General features: G+C 37.4%; 1 protein-coding gene across 4 annotated transcripts; it reads left to right on the top strand.

Moving 5' to 3' along the window:
- Nucleotides 1–2832: 2832 nt before the first annotated feature.
- Nucleotides 2833–11840, top strand: LOC116252292 (eyes absent homolog). Of its 4 annotated transcripts, none has more exons than XM_031626448.2 (7): nt 2833–3151; nt 3260–3292; nt 4248–4544; nt 4643–4810; nt 8837–8930; nt 10238–10426; nt 11288–11840. In XM_031626448.2, the coding sequence occupies exons 1-7, from the start codon at nt 3119–3121 to the stop codon at nt 11542–11544; spliced, it is 1071 nt and encodes a 356-aa protein (XP_031482308.1). In that variant the 5' UTR covers nt 2833–3118; the 3' UTR covers nt 11545–11840. The 4 variants fall into 4 exon arrangements, with proteins under 4 accessions (XP_031482308.1, XP_031482309.1, XP_031482311.1 ...); XM_031626451.2 differs by having other exon boundaries at nt 2834–3151; nt 3245–3292; XM_031626449.2 differs by lacking the exon at nt 3260–3292.
- Nucleotides 11841–17282: the final 5442 nt, after the last annotated feature.

Below are 17282 nucleotides of genomic sequence, written 5' to 3'. Positions count from 1 at the left end.
TCCGTTGTATTTGTTTTGTAAGCAGAAAAAACATATCAGGCTGTCGACTTTTACAACTTTATCTCATCTATCCGTTCATTCACAAGGATGTGGTTCGTCTTGGGTGTTATAAATTTGCATCCGTTAAGTCCAATTTTAGATGTTTGAATTAATGTCACCTTTTTTTTTTTGCATGACAAGACCTCTCTCTCTCTCTCTCTCTCTCTCTCTCTCTAAATGTGTGTGTGTGTGTGTGTAGGGAAGCATTTGGATCGTTGATTTCAATGAGATCAAGAGTAGAGATTAAGTTAAACAAATAAAAATGTAGTTCTATTTTTAAGATACCAGAATACCTCTTAAAGGAGGCATGAGTCTCGAGTAAGGAAACTCTCTTTACTTTTTTCCTTTCATGGGTATGTCTATCGTTTGAAAATACAACTGTGTTTTCATTTTTTTTTTTTGTCAACTTAATATCTACTACCTAATCACCTTAGAATCAACTAACCACACAATTTTCATCAAATCTGGCATATAAGGGTTTGGTAAGTACCGGTTTGCATATATATATATACATAAACGGAAAGTTGAACATATCCAAGGTTTCACTTAAATATTATTTTTCTCCATCCTTTTCAAGCGAAACTTCTCTAGGAAACAACTTCACTGAATTTTAGCTTAAATCCACTCCATTGAAATAATATGAAGCAAACTTGTCTTCAGCTACTCTCCTTTCCAAGAACGTATGAGACAAGGATTCCTATATATATATATATATATATATATATATATATATATATATATATATATATATATATATATATCATAGTTGCAGTAAATAAATGTACTTTTTCCCATATTCCTTCCTAACCTTGGGGCGATTGGAACGTCTACCTTTTATATCTATTAATAAATGATTGTTTTGCAGGGAACAAAAGATGTTCGCCGTAAAGTAAAAGACCCAAACATTTGGGATGAAATTGGTAATCACAATTTTGACGAGCATGAATTTGCTATTTACCTAAGGGTGAGGAGGGTACATCCGACAAAATTGGAAGGACTCCTATAATACAATAGGATGGTGAGGGATAAGATAGGGAAAAGGGAAAACTTATAATAAAGAAGCACACCCACCATTTTACGTGCATAAATAACTAAGCCCAATAATGAAGGGAAAATTCAACTACCAATTTATTTGGCTTCTACCATAATTGGACAGTATGGTCTCTAGGTGGATAAGAGAGATCCTCCCTTGAGAAAAATGCCTTGTGCTAAAACAATGGCTGGAAGATATATAATATAATATAATATATATATGTAGAGAGAGAGAGAGAGAGAGTATTTTGTGAGTGATGCCAATATTTTCTGATTTGAAGAAGTGGTTGATGTTTATGAAATTTACTGATGGATGATGTAAATTACTAGAAATTGCAAAACAAGGGGCCTGCATTTAGGATTTTCCCTGATAACAGTCCACTACAATACTATTCCAGTTGCCGAAAGAACCTATCTACCATATTAGACAGGCTAAGAAAGCATGGCCTCTTGAAATCTAGAACAAGAAATTGGACCTCAAGTGAAAATCTTCTCATTTTTTTAGAGAGAGAGAGAGAGAGAGAAGGTGGTTGGAAGTTCATAGGCTGAACAAGTGTGCCCCCACAGTTTTTCCTTTGGGGGGGTTTTAGCTGCTGCATCTGCACAGATGGGCAGTTTCGGAAAGACTCCAACCAAAATTATTCTATTCCTCCATGATCCCAGCAGTAAGAAAATGTGGGACCATTTTCCAACGCCACTAAAAGTCAGGTTACATGTTGCTATTTTCAATGCACTATTCATTGATATTTTTCTATCACCGGTCAGTGAATTTACCACAATGGAGCTACATACTTTCTTGGGCAAAAAAGAAAGGGGTCTTGATCAGTAGTATCTCCCCATACATATATTTTTATGAAAGATTCTCAACATATATATTATATATAATGTGTCCACTTTTTGTAGCTTGCCTCTCATGAAAAGCAAAGTCCCCATTAGTTTTGCTTGTAAAATAAGGGAAATAAATACCAACAGGCACATGATTATCATACAACTAATATAAGGCTATTTTACTAAACAAATCGTAGTGCATATAAGTTTGGTTCCACATGATGAATAGATAAGGGTGAGGATGCGCATTGGAAAGAAAAGAAAACCACACAATGCTACCATCTTGCGAACCCCAATGAATGGACGAAATTCGGTGTTGCAAATGCCTACACAAAGATCCATGGTGTTGCCAACTCTGAATTTAATATCTCAAATATTGACTTGGCTTTGCAATTGAAGAAACCCCTATCAGGTGCCATGCTCCTAGGGACCCTGAACTTATTCCCTCATGAGAAGAACAATTTTTTTTTTTCTTGTATTTCTACTTTTTTACTGAATGACGACAAATATGAAATCAAGATCAGGGGAAGAGAGAGATGAATGGTACACACAAAATAGGCTCCAAATGTTTTCTCCAAATAACATGACTCCTTTTTTGCTTATTAAAGTATAATAATCTACTAATCATCATTAAAATTAATAAGGAGTTGGATTTATTTAGAAACCGCAAATTGTCCATCTGAATCTGACAAGCCCAGTAGGCTGGGGACGGATTGGTGAACTTCTCGTAAGTCAAGAACGTGAAAGGATGACGACATCTGCCACCGCCATTTCTCAGGCCGAAACGGAGGAACCTTGATGCTCAGGTGCTTAATGGGGTTAATTTACCATACGAAGAATCTCACAGCGCGATTACTGTCCTTGACTGGTTGCTTCTGTAAATTCGGGGTTCCATGATGTATGATTGCGTTGATTGGGGGTGTGCCCACAGAGGGAATGACAGGAATGACCTTATCACAGGGCAACCAACCCTCTCCTCTCTTCTCTCTTCTCTCTTCTCTCTTCCTCCTCCTGGTACAAGGATCACAGCGGGAAAACCGCGGCTGCCCGTGCATATCCGCTTGTGGGTAGCGCCTATAAAGCAACCTCCCGTGCCTACATCCTAGCGGCCCATTTGCTAAGGCCTTCCCTTCTTCTTTCTCCTCCATCTCACTCTTTCTCCTCTGAGCCATTTCCTTTTTCTTTTTAGCAATTTGGGTGCTCTAAAACCAATAAAGAAATGGCTCAAGCCTCGGAACCGAACCTTCCAGAGGTAATATTCTTGATGATTTCGGATCACCAACTTCTTTTTTTCGGTTAATTAGTTTATTACTGAGTCCCGTTCAAGAGATGACATCAAAGAAAGCTCTCTTTCTCTTAGGTGAAGTCGATCAAGAACGATGGTGATGAAATGGTTAGTTAGTTTCCTTTCCCTTCTTCTTGGTTTCGTTTGGACTGCTCTTGTAGCCTGTGGTGGAAAAGGCTGCAGTTATCTTTTAGATGAGACGTTTTGGAAATGGATGTTGTTGGTTTTAATGAAGGATCTTGATGGATAGATGTATGGATGCAACTGCAAGGGGTGAGGTTTCTTTTTTGTCGTTCTATTTTCCTGGAGGATGCCCGTGTGATACTGATGCGTGTGCCATTATGCTTAGACAGTGGCTCTGGTGTACGTTAGATTGCCACTAACGTTTTGTTTTGGTTGACTCTTTTGGCCTTCTACTTTTCCTCTTACAATACCTAATTTTGATCTGCCATTTTTATAGTTTGGGGTTCTTTGTCATGGGTCTGTTATGCTTCTCCTTTGTTGGTTTCTGCGTGCTTTTGTCTTGCAGATTTGGTTTCATTGTAGCCTCAGTCTTCACTTTTGATTTGAAAGTGCTTGGTTTTCCCTTTTTATCTGAAATTGGTTACATTTAACGTTCTTTTTTCATTATTTACCCATAATCGAATCTGTAGATTGTTTGGCTTCTTCTCACAGCAGATCCACGGACTTTGGGCTATTGTCCAGTCGGCATTAGTTTCTTATTTTAAGTGGATGCGCACTGAAAATTTGCTTTAGGCTGCAATTTGTGATTCCAACTCAATGATTAGCTGCATCTAGATGCCTATGTTGGTTGATTTGTTTTTAACTTGTGTTACTTCTGCCAGTCTGCTTTCCGTGAAGCAAAATTGAAATATTAATTGTTCTTGGTCATGTTTGATTCTATCAAATTTGTTGAATGATATTTGTGGAACATTCATCACTTCCATGGTCTTCGAGCTCCGTATTGCCTTTTAGTTGCAGTGGTCCCAGATTAATTTTTTGAATATTGAACATTAATTAAGTATCCACTTCTTCAGCTTATGGCTGTGTATCCTTCTTCCAGGGCATTCCTGAGCATCTAGCTGATGCACATGACAGTACAGAAAACTACTCTCTTGCTTGTCACAGCTTAAGCACAAACGGCTTCTCTAAAATGGAGGGAAATGGTATGGTAGATCAGAAAAGGACTATATATGTGTGGGACATGGACGAGACTCTTATATTGCTAAAGTCATTGTTGAACGGGACATATGGAGAGGCTTTCAACGGTTCAAAGGACATTCAGAAAGGAATGGAACTTGGAAAGTGTTGGGAGAAGCACATTCTGCATGTCTGTGACAGTTTTTTCTTTTATGAGCAGGTAAGTGTTTTTCCTTTCTCCCCTTGCTTCTCATCAATTTATTTTTTTCTCACTTCCTGAGCTTTTTTTTTTCTTTTTCTTAACATTTGTTGAAACAGGTTGAGGACTTCAATGAGCCATTTCTTGATAGTTTGAGCGAGTATGATGATGGCAGGGATTTGTCAGATTACGATTTTAACAAGGATGGGTTCAGTCATTGTTACGATGATGCCAACAAAAGAAAGCTTGCCTACCGATACCGTATCATAGCAAAAAGATATGCACAGGTTTTGATATAGAAATGTCCTTTTGCTTGGGCATAATTTTTTCAAGTCATGCTTTCCTAGGCCACTACTACGCTCTGTTGCTAACACTTAGTTAATGGAATTCTATAGTATGGCTTTCTCAAGTTGCTTTTTGCTAGATCTTGAACATGAAGCTAGTTTATGGCTTTGAAGTTTGAACTTCCTGTTTATGTATGCTCGTGGATTTTGTGCCTTTATGTTTTACATATATTGCATGCATTTCTTCTAATTTAAAGTTTGCACTCTACGTGAAGCTAAAGCAATAATTAGTTCTGGAACTATATCATGTTCCCAGATTGTCATTATCATGCAAATATCCCTTCATCTAGGAATGACATGCTATTGGGCATGGTCACACATTTCTGTAGGTCGTTCAACTACATAGGTACTTTAAGGAAAAAAAGGGTTTTATGTTGTCAATACAGTGTAACAGCGGAGTGAGCGTGTTTTTTCCATTTTATCTGAGGACTTCAAGTGTTAAATTTAATTGTGCAGACCCACCTTGTACTGGAACTGGAGTATGCTGATCTGGTTTAATAGCTTCTTTTCAAAACAAATTACTGAGCAGGTACTTCGTTGAGCCAAGATCCTAATCGAGATGTTCATGATTATCATGTCCATGCAAGAAAGTTTCTTGAGAAAACAGGGAAAGTTGTCTTGGAGAGTTTTTCATCAGTAACTGTGCCCTAATAAAGGTTCAGCTTTTGGATTATAAAGTGCCAGCGGCAAGCACTCTAAAGCTGTTGATCTAGTTGTCATGCATGTACAGCAAGCAATTAATTTGGCATGTAAATGACAGCCTCAAATTTAAAAGGGCTTCAGTCGTGGTGCTACAAGCACCACAATCTTACAGTAGGTATTGTGGTATCAATGTCATAGGCCTAGGAGGTGAAGTAATTCAGCTAATGGTCTTGGTCCACTGCATGATGTGCTTCATATTCATAACCATTTGCAGCTTACATAATTAATTACCTTTGAAGTCTGCCGAGGTTCTTATTTTTCCCATTATAATGAAGAGTTCTATGACATCTTCATCAACACACACACACACACACATGAGTGTGTTGGGCCTTTTTGTCTGCTCGGCTTGGTTAAGTTAATGAGCTTGTGAGGAGATCTGTTTGAACTACCAAGAAACTGTATTTATGCAAATAAATCCCAATGACTGGAAGCCTCATAACTTGTTAACTCCAAGTAAACGAGATTCATTTTAGATTCTGTTTCCTGAAAATGTTCATATTTATATTAAAGCACAAAGTCTCTTCCTTGGCTTGGTGTTCAGCAAAAATTTGATCTTTCCCATCATTCTACTTACTTACCCATAAGCAGATTGATTCTCTAATTTCTGCCGCATCCTTGTTTGCTTTCAAACAGAACTCTAGATTATACCTTCTTAATATAGGAAGTCAGGAAAAAAATTAGCATCATCGTTCTTAAGATAGAAAATCACAAGAAAAAGGAGCAAAAGCTTGTTCAGGGAAGATATTCTTGATGAGCAGTTGTTTGGGCATCTAACAAAAGGAAACATCATAACCATTTTTGTTTAGATCCTTGAGAACTAGCTGAAAGAACTATCCTGTCTGCTTACACTAGAGGAATTTGATGCTCATGTATTAATATGATGGATGCCAATCCACTTCATGCCGTAGCTGCAACTTGCACCATGTTCAGTCGCATGACCACATCAGACACTATGAAGATCCATTTGTCCCTCTATTACAAGTAGGATGGAAATGAGGAACCTGTGATGCCAGTGCTTCTCAGTTAGGTATGTACATGGAAAAAGGGCAACAGAAGGATGTGATTAGGAATTAAAGTCTGCACTGCTAAAGGGCAAACTTATAGACTATTCATGTTACACATTAATACATGCTGCACTCTGGAAGAGAGTTCCTTTTGGACTGCCAACACAAGGAAGAAAAATATGTGTAAGTGATGAAAACATTGCCCTAGATGGTCCAAACCCGATGTTACTAGATCAAGCACCCATAAGAAATGAATTATGGAAAGATGGATACTCTAGAGGTACACAATGAGCTAGATTTAGTACCCTTAGTTATTTGCAGCAGCCATTTATGTTATAGATAAGTAATCAATTAATGAAATATTTAAGAGGCCAGATGAGAAATTTGTGATCTTGCTTATGGAACCAAAGTTGGATCAGCATGATTTCAGTTTCTTAACCAAAATATCTCATGCCCTACAGTTTCAAATTTATGAAACAGTATTCTGTGTCTGAAGATATATAGTATGGTTTTCCTAATGCTTTTTTCTCTATGTTGTTAAGGCATTGCCTTGCGCACACCTAGGTGATGACTAGGGCAACTCCACCTTGATCGCCTAAATCCAGGACTTAGGCTATGTAAGGTGCGCATGGGCCTAGGCTCACGCCTGATCACGACTATGGGACTAGGCATGCCAGCGCCTAGTCCATAGAAGTCGGAGCAACACTCACATTGACATTGATATGATTATATAATATTCTGTTTGTACTTTATATCTATATTCTAATTATGTTTCATTACATTCTGTAAAACTGAAAAGACTGATTTCTCATTTCTGTTTCACACTTTCATCTAACTGCTAAGTTGTCATATGATTTCTGTTTCATATTTCATTGATATGATTATGTAATATTCTGATTATATCTATATTATAATTCTGTCTCTTATATTCTGTAAAACTGAAAAAGTTTGATTTCTCATTTCTGTTTCAGACTTTCATGTAACTGCTAAGTTGTCACATGGTTTTTGTCTCATATTTTTTTTATATGATTATGTAATATTCTGTTTATGTCTATATTCTAATCACTAGGTCTTTTTTTGTTATGAGTTATGAATTGAAGTGAACATTTGAGTCTAGGATCTTATTGCATTGATTTTCTGTTTCTTGAATCATCAATGCTATGAAGTATAAACTTTACATTTTGTCTTCAATATACAAGTATAATATAAATCGTGCAACAGGGACTGTTATAGATTGTTGTTATATATCACTATTAGTCATATATAACTCAATACTTAATAATTAATAACTTCATATATATAATAGTTGTCTTCCACACTTGTTAACGTATATATTAAGTTATGTATGACAGTCTGATACATTATATAATATAAACTATATGATATTTACTGTATGTAATGCATACAGCCATAATTAGTTAAATGGTCGCCTAAGTGTGCCTAGGTCCTAGGTGCAGCCTGTTGCTCAGGCTGCACCTAGCAACCTTTGACAACATACCTTCTTTCTTGGGGAAAGGTATGAAATTATTTTGTCATGAGTATGATCATCCAGTTTTTCATAATTTTCAGCTTCAAGTATCTACAGTTGAATAGCATTGTTGATAAGTAGACAATTCACTGCTGTTTTGTATGATAAGAACTAGTTCAGCTATGTTGCTTACAACTTGAGTGCTACATGCACGTGCAATGCAGTAATCTATTTTAAAATTGTAATAGTAATCAGCAGTCAAAATGATTAGGGGAAGAACAAACCTTGAGAGTTGGATTTTGCTTTCACATTGTTTTGTTGGTCATCTTTGGTGCTCTAGTTAAGTTGGCAAACCTTAAGTCTTCACATTGCTTCCAAGCATGTGGCATATTCTGCAATATTTGTGAGTTCCTCTAAGATGATCAGACTCTTACATCATGTGGTGAAAAGGTGGTGTGTCTTGCTGAATGCACAATTCTTGCATGAATACATGTGCCTTTACTGTCCATGTGGTTACTGCATTTGATTGATGCTTCCTTTTATTAATGGCCGACCTACATGAGTACCATCTCTTGTCGTGTCTACATGCATGATGCATTTCTTCCAGGGGATACATGATGCCTCATAAGGCTTTTCAGTTTTCACTTCACTGGCTTGACCTCTAAATGTTGCACTATGAAGAGCAAATATAGAACAAAAGCTTTTGATTTTTACTTTTTTCCTCCTGATATCTTTGGGTAGTCTCTCACTTCATTTCAAGTTTAGGTCAAATAAACTTGCATTTGAATACTACAGGGCTTGCATGAAGTTCTTGATCAAGAGACAATTAAATTATGGGATGACCTTTATGACTTAACAGACAGCTACACCGATGGATGGCTATCTTCTGGTATGAAACTTTTTAAGTATGTTTTATGCAAATATTTATTATTTAACCTTTCATCTTAATGATTGGTCACGGTTATTAGCTCTTTTATTATTTGAAATTTATGCTTCTTTATTGAATTAAAGATGCAAAGTTGAGTCTGTCAGGCAAGCTTTAGGTCTACAGAAGAGGGAGGAAGCTTGCTTTTTGAATACTGCTGCTGCTGTATGTATTGTAGTAAGATATTTGGTGCACACACAAAGACACACATGTGGGTTCAGGATTTTACTTGTTTTAACCAAGGATGAGGAGTTTATAGGATTGATATGTAATGACTCTTCATTGCCCCCTCTTGTTAATATCCTTTGGACCTTCATTTGAGGTGAAATTGTTTAGCCTGGATTGTAGGAACTAGAGAAAGCTGTAGGATAAGTTGGTTTTTTGCTTGAACCAAATCTAATCAATGTGCACACTTTTTTTTTTCCTTAATTTCATGTTTTATTGTTTAAAACGTTCTAAAGTGAAGCCAACTGAATTAGGTCAAATATTCCAGGATGTGACTTGCCTTTTACATTCACAATGAAGTTGATTTATTATAAATAGCTAAATAAATAAACATTGTGCCATGGACATGATAACCTGAATGAGATTTGCCGGCGATCTATCCCTGATGAAAGTGCTTCATTTGTGGCAGCCTTTGATCATCATTGGTAATTTTGGTAACACTTTTCATTGAAAAGTGAACAAGGGTGGAATCCAAGTAGGCAACCCGAACTGGTTTGTGTGTTTCAGTCGTTTTATACCAGTTGCGTGGGTGCATTTGAAGTCCTTTGCCTTACAACATTAGGGCTCTTGGGGACATAATTGATTTTGGATTCAGGCAACAAAATGGACCATTTTGATAACCTTACTGATAAAGACTTGGTACTTTTCTTTTAAATAAGTCTCGAGAGCAAAGTTGGCTTTTTTGTGTTCTGGATTTGCTTTTAATATGAGCGAAAAGGTATGTTGCTGGAGATAGTCTCTGATGTTTTGACACCCATGCCATGCATATCTTCTTTATGTTTGAGTAATCAAACTCTGCCCAACCAGGGTAACTCATAATTAACCAAAGAGAACGGGCCATCAATAATGTCCCTATGAACACCTCCCTTCATGAAAATATCGTTTTGAGGTCATAAACTCTCTTGATCTCCCAGATGCGCTTCACATTTTATCTGGGTTTCTAATAACGTTCCTGTGTGTGTCTGCTAAAGTATTTAAGCTGACCAATTGCATATGAGAGGTCATTTCCTTTTCGTCTGTCTTATTTGCTATTTCTCTTTGTGCAGCACGGTCCATTTTGTCCCAGTGCAGGGAAAATGTTCCAGCAAAAGCTCATTTGTCCAGAGATGGTGTAGATATTATTGATGAAGTGGAAGGTAGATGTGTTAATGTTCTTGTTACTTCTGGGGCCCTAATTCCCAGTCTTGTCAAGTGCCTGCTCTTCCGACTCAATGATTTCATTCCAGCTAGAAATGGTGAGTTATAGGCCTTATTTCTTTGTCTTTTGCTGTATTTTCTTCCAATTCAATGGTTTCATTCCAGCTAGAAATGGTGAGTTGTAGACCTTATTTCTTTGTCTTCTGCTGCATTTTCCCTGCTTATGTCCAGGGTTCAAATTTAGTATTGATAGTTTCAACATAAACCAATTTATTTTTCTGGTCAAGTATCTTGTATTTGCCATGTTTGTCTATTATAGCGAACTCCAAATTCAGGATGAATGATCAACACCGAATTACACATTCTTTAGTTTCTTCACTGGGAGTTCATACCGACATCTGTATGTTAGAAAGAAGTTTATCTATCAATTGGATGTAAGAATGTTGCCTTTCATGCATCAAACCTCATATCTCGCAACTTCTCTATAGGCAACCTGGGGCCATGGAAAGCATGACCATGGTGTTTTATGCTGTCATATGGGTATGCGTGTGGAGCATTTTAAAAAGAACTGGGGTTTCTATATATCTTTAGTTATATATATAAAAAAATAAAATTGTAAGTAAACAATATTCATTTTTTATTTTTATAGAAATATTAAAATAATAAACAAAAAAAATACCGCAAGAAACTTAAAAGAATGCTAAATATCACTTTGCAGTGTCCAAGCTATGACCTGTACTTCCCTCTAAGTCCAGCCATGTCAACACAGGTGTGGCACCCTTCCAGGCAAGTCTGTGTGCATGTTGTATACGTTATTATAATCTGAATAAGAAAGCGGTCTTCATGCTTGCTCATTCCTGAATACATCATTTTTTGAAGGTTTCCAATTGAAGAATGAGATTACAAAACTTACTTTTTTGTCGTGAATGATTTTCTTACATTTTGTTTCTCTTCCTCAGTTTATAGTTCATGGGATGTGGGGAAGCCCCAATGCTTCTCATGGATCAAAGCTCGTTTCAGTAATCCAAATGACCGTTTTTGCGTGATTGGCAATGGGATTGAAGAATGTCAAGCTGCTGAGACCATGAACTGGCCTTTCGTGGAGATTGATATGCGGCCCACTGGTGACCATCGTTTCCCGGGTTTGTCTATGAGAACTGTCAAGCTTTATATCGAAGTTGTATATGGAATCTCTGATGCTGAGAATGATGAATGATGGTATATCTTTGCTCCTGATTTGTAATGGTAACCTGGAACATAGAGTGTCCTCGATCCTTGAAGCAGGAAAAATCTGTTGATCCATCAGAATATTTGCTCAAGCAGGAGAAGCTTTGTATATCCCCTTGAGATCTTTAGAAAATGTGTCATGTTTTCTTGTACGATAACATTTTCTGATAAGGATCTAATCTCCTGTTGGCACTTTGGAGCTCAAGATGGGCACACTTTTGTAAGAGGACACAAGGCAGGTGTTTCGTTGGTTATAAAACTACTGTCTCTCTTTTTGCACTTTTATTCGAGATTTTATTGGGTTCAGGATGGATCTGGTGTCAACTGGAGCTTATTTGGGATTTGTGATCGGTGTGGTTGGGTACATAGGCACAACCAAACTTGAATTTGGAGACCGATTTCTGGATCTAATCGGGTTTAGAACTCCCAGCGTTTGATTTATTTGCTTAGCAAGCTTTAAGGTATGGTGCCACACAGCGGCAGATGCCAGCTAAAAAAACTCAGTTTGGTCGACTATCTCTGAGTCTAATGCGTGATGGACTCCAAGTCTTTTAGATTCTGTAAATATTGAAATGTGACGCTTGTATCATATTGATATATTTATTTGAGCATATCTTCCAGTCAAAAACATATTATGGTTTCTGCTTTTCTGTTTTGACTATCTGTTCTGATGATCAAATGAGCTGTCCGATTGGAGCAACTTCATCAGCTACTTTTCTGAAGTATGTGATCGCCATTTTTGTAATACATGCAAGGGAAATTTGCAGAATCCCGCATATTCACTCTGAGCCAGTTGGAGCAAAAACCAGCTATTTTGGCATATGATAAGATACAGATGAACTGTTCCGCTGTTCTGTCTTGGTTATTTTTGTGTTTAGTGGTTATTTTTGTGTTTAGTCATGTGGCTTCACGTTGTTCACAGTACGACCAATTGAGAAGTCAGAATTTTCTCAAAGCCCGTGGGTAAGTTTTTTTTGAGGTCGATAATAGTTCAGGTGCAAAATTTGAGAAAACCATCAGAAAATTCCGAGTCAGAGATTGCTCGACCGAGCATGCCAAGGTAGGTTCGCAGGCTTCAATATACTCAAAATTGGACCTTTATCTCCTACCCATAGGTAGATATTTGCAATGCTCTTCTCTTTCCGCCGTGATGCGTCACGGGATTAATGCAACAAACCATGTCAAAATGATTTCTAAGCTCATTGTTGTTGGTTGCAAGTTGGCGACTCAGTGACCAGCAAGGCGATTTAAATCATTCAGCATGGTTCGCAAAATGATTTCGTAAAGAATGAGTTAAATGCCTTTGCCTATGCATAAAAAACCCAGCCTTCGTTTTTGTCTTCAGTTGCAGTCAGTTCTTTTCCCTGAACTTTCTTTTCCGGACAATGTTGACACTTTTATTATGCTGGTGTACACACTTTTCACGGGATTAATGCGACAACAAACCATGTCAAACTTATTAGATGGTAGTTTGCTATGAAAAGAACTTCCAAAAAAAAAAAGGAAAGCCAACACATAGACGAGAGAGAGAGAAGAATATGCTAAGAAAATGGTTGACAAGAAAAAAGTGTAACAGATATTCGTTTACAGGATGATATGACCAATTAGAGCATTCTCTGTCTCTCCTATCTCCTATATGTTTAACTATTTTCTATATCGGCCAAGAGCGCGATGGATGGGATGGGAGATCGGCTAAATGCAGAGAAAAATTAGATATTATGACGGGGAGAAAAAGGGAAACTCCAAAACCATAACCAATTCATTTGCATCCCCAAGTCTATCTCATCCCCCTCACCTGATCAATCCCTTTAATCTGCAAATAACTGCAGTTTCTCGCCCAAGAATGCGTTTAGCAGTACTAACATTTAGCGTTTATTGATTAACAATGTCTCCCAAGGAGCAAGCATGAACGATAAACACTTGCTTGAGATGCTACATGTCCCAGTCTGCGACAGTATAAAGCCCATGTGCAAGCAGTACATGGGTGACCTACCCACGTCGACATGATTAGGCATGGGTACGTTTTAAACTGTTTACTGCCCTCAAGATCGGTCCCACGTTTGATCCCCATAGAATCCAATAGAGCTTTTTATCTCCTGGCTTTGGCCCAAGAAAGGAACTATACTTTGTCCCTGGGCATGAACCATATTCTCCCTAATTGGCAATGTAAATCTTTACTTGCATGCATACAAAATAGATACTGATGCACATCTATATATGAATGTGTATTTATTTACAGATGCATGAGCTTCTTCAGATGTGATTATCACTGCTTTTTAAATTTCCTAGGGGAGGATGCATGATTTGTTTTTTCTGTATGTCTAATATTCCCCTTAAGCCTATATATGGATGGAGGGAAACGAAAATAAAGGAGACAGAAGTCTGTATGAATATCTGATTAAATAGGAAAAAAAAACGATTACAATACTTTTGGTTGTTCTAAACAATGAAAAGTTTGCCTTTTCTTTTATTCTAAAGAGCATTTGTTGCATGTTGGCAAGAAATGTTTCATATGAAAAGTAAAAGGTCTTAAGAAGAATAGTTCGAGCTCACAATTTAGATTGAAATGTTGAGAGAACAGTACACATAGTTTTTTAAAAAGTAAAATTCTACTCAAAGCTTTTCTGTGCCATATTACAGGTATCATATGTAAAAATTTACTTCAGTAAAATACACTTAAAATTTTTTACCGCGCTACCCCTCAACCGACAGGGGGAAACACAGCACTTAGCTTCTTTAAGCCCTCAAAGACACTTTGTAAAAGCATTCCTCAAGATTGACTAACCGGTTAAAATACATTGTCATGTTTTTTACTATCAAAGTGACAAGTGCAAGATGGTTGACAAGTGGAAATTAATACCCTTTTCCTTTCAATCTGCAGATTACGAGTGTGTTACATTTTCTTTTTGAGACAAGCTGCCACTGAGAAAATCTTTAGCAGATAACATGTAACTAACTGTTACATACTGCACTATATACGTTAGTTGCATGACACTTAAATCCAGTTCGAAAACCTGAAACATGAACTTCAACTAGGCTTTTTAATCAAAACTCTGTTTTCTGCTTGTTTGGCTGACAGAAAATCAGCTTTTCGGAATCAAGTTTGCAGAAAGAAAACTTAATTATGAGAATATAAAACAAAGTTGGGGCAGGTTTAGTTTATCGGGTAGGGGGCCCCCTTCTTCATTTTTCCACATTCATTAATTGGTGAGGGCGGAGAAGCTCCGCCGTTAATGTCCGGCCACTTTCAGCTAATAACTAGAAAGGAAAATGGCTGGACTGGGATCGTTCGGTCAGGTCGGTATAAGAATTTCGATCTGTATAAGTATTATGGAAGCTTCCATGCATGTTGATTAGATTTTTCTTGTATCAACCTTTAAACAGTTTTAAAATTAATTTTCCAATTTCGTTTATTTTCTTTGTTTAATAATGGCTGTTTGCAAGATATATCATTGCTGCCAACATGTTTTTCCTATTATTTGTCATTCTTCCTTTCGTTCTCCCCCCCCTCTCTCTCTCTCTCTGTGTTCAGTTCCTTACAGATACGTTCTCTTCCATAGAGGCAACACATCCATGCCCTCTCTCTCTCTCTCTCTCTATATATATATATATATGTGTGTATATATATATATATAAAAAAGATACTTGACCTCTGTAAACACCATGATGATTGATGCATAAATATGTACAACATATATGTATTCCTATCCACTAACTATATTGTCTTGATTTGTTGCTATTTATATTAGTATTTTCTTCATCGTCCATGCTTTTCTTCCCATGAAGTTAAGACAGAGCAAAAACACTGTCAACGATGAACTCTTTGGCCATTTCAATTGAGATGGTTAGAGGACAGCTGGGGATAATAGATCTGACAGGTGACCGCTCTCTCTCTCTTCTCTCACGTGTACCTTAAACATTGCTCTCAATGACAAACCACGTGAGTGTCAGGGGATCGAGTATATATATATATATATATATATATATATATACAAGAAGGAAGCTGAAGCCAACAATTTGAAAAAGGCTTAGGTTAAGCACTGTAGCTAGCTAGCATGTGTACTTTCTTCGATAATTTTCTAAGAAGAAGAAGAAAAAAAAAAAAGAGGTCTGCAATTCATACAATTATAGACCAATTAAATATGAAGTTTTCTTATTGATATTTATAAAAATTGCGTCCCGATCTATATATGTCTAAATTTGGAGACTTATAAGCCGCTGAAACTCCATCCAAATATTAATTTTTACATCAATCAACTGATCACTTGCATATTTATTAAATTGCTACATATATTTGCAGGCAAAGTCAGCTAACTTGGGCCTCGTGACCGGCGAATGATCAAGTCTGACGGAAAGGGAAATGTGCGCCTTGCAGCTATCAAACTCTCAGCTACTGAGGGAGCTGATTCATGACTTGGATGAGAATCGATCGTTCCGGGCATGAAGAAAATGCCAATTAATCATCATGGAAGAACGGAGCCGTGAATAGCCATCTTCCTTTCTCTGCAAATGGAAACGAAGGGCGGAGTCTGTCCTTCTCTGTCACCAAACAGTAATGAATGCCTGGTGATCCAGGCGCACATCCGACAAAGGAACAATAAATCTCGTGTTCATTTACCGAGAAGGTACGAATGCATCCACCATTCATCCTCCATTGCTTGTTCCTCCAGAAACCGCATGCATCCACCGTTCATGCTTCCAGAGAGAACGCTTTCCATTCTTTAACTCTATGTGCTTCTGTTCTACAGGTCAAAATTTTATTTAGATATACTTTCTTACAGTTTATATATAAATGTATATCTATTCAGGTTCTCCATCGTGAGATTACCGATTCATCTTAGGATGGGGAGAATAATTGGAATACAATGTCAAAAAGTGAGAAAAAGAATGTAGATGTGAAACAGAGAGAAGGGATGAGAAAACCTCACTTGTTCGTTTATTTTTCTCTGATTATTGAATGTTCTTGCTGGATTTATAGATATGTTTTTTATTTTTTTTTAGAGTGATGACTACAGAACCTGCAGACTGGGAAAGAAAGAAAGGACATCTTCTGTAAATGGGAAAGGAACCTAACAAAACGAAAACGAGGACGGGCTGCCATTTTTAATGAATTTGAATTTCAGCATCTCAATGGTCGCCATCCACCGAGGAAAGTGGGATTTAAGATGGTTGGGACCCAAGTCAGATTCACCGTCCATCATATGGGCTGATTTTAATTGAATTTACCTTGACCGGTGACAGTACGCCGTTTCAGACTTGAAACAAAATTCAAATTTTACATAAATTAAGATCTAACTTTTATGTATCATGAAAGAGCTTAGATCTGTTGTGTAACTGCTCGGCTGGTAGGTTGATGAGAGCTTAGTCATTGATTTCTGCAAGTAATAATTTTTTGAATCGCAAAAGGCGGCGATCCTTGTTATCAAGTTACACAGAATAGCCAAGTTCCACACAAAATCGTTTTCCGTCCCACGACTGGCTAGGTGAAGCCTTGAGTTCGTGATGGAGCGTCATCGATCGCGCGTTTGAGTGGGTCGCCTAGGGACGACGTCCTTGAGACCGTCGCGGAACGGCCACGCCATTAAAACAGGCCCAGGATCCTATGTTGGATAAAGGAGATTAGCAATACTGTAAAATTTTGATTTTTTTTCTTAACAAAAGTGAAAGAAAACCTAAAACTGGCTTTTGAAAGCACTTGATGATGATGAAGTGCAGATCGCTATCGAC

Source organism: Nymphaea colorata, chromosome 4, assembly GCF_008831285.2.
Source record: "Nymphaea colorata isolate Beijing-Zhang1983 chromosome 4, ASM883128v2, whole genome shotgun sequence".
Taxonomy (NCBI): Eukaryota; Viridiplantae; Streptophyta; class Magnoliopsida; order Nymphaeales; family Nymphaeaceae; genus Nymphaea; species Nymphaea colorata.
This window is presented reverse-complemented; position numbering and strand designations above follow the sequence as displayed.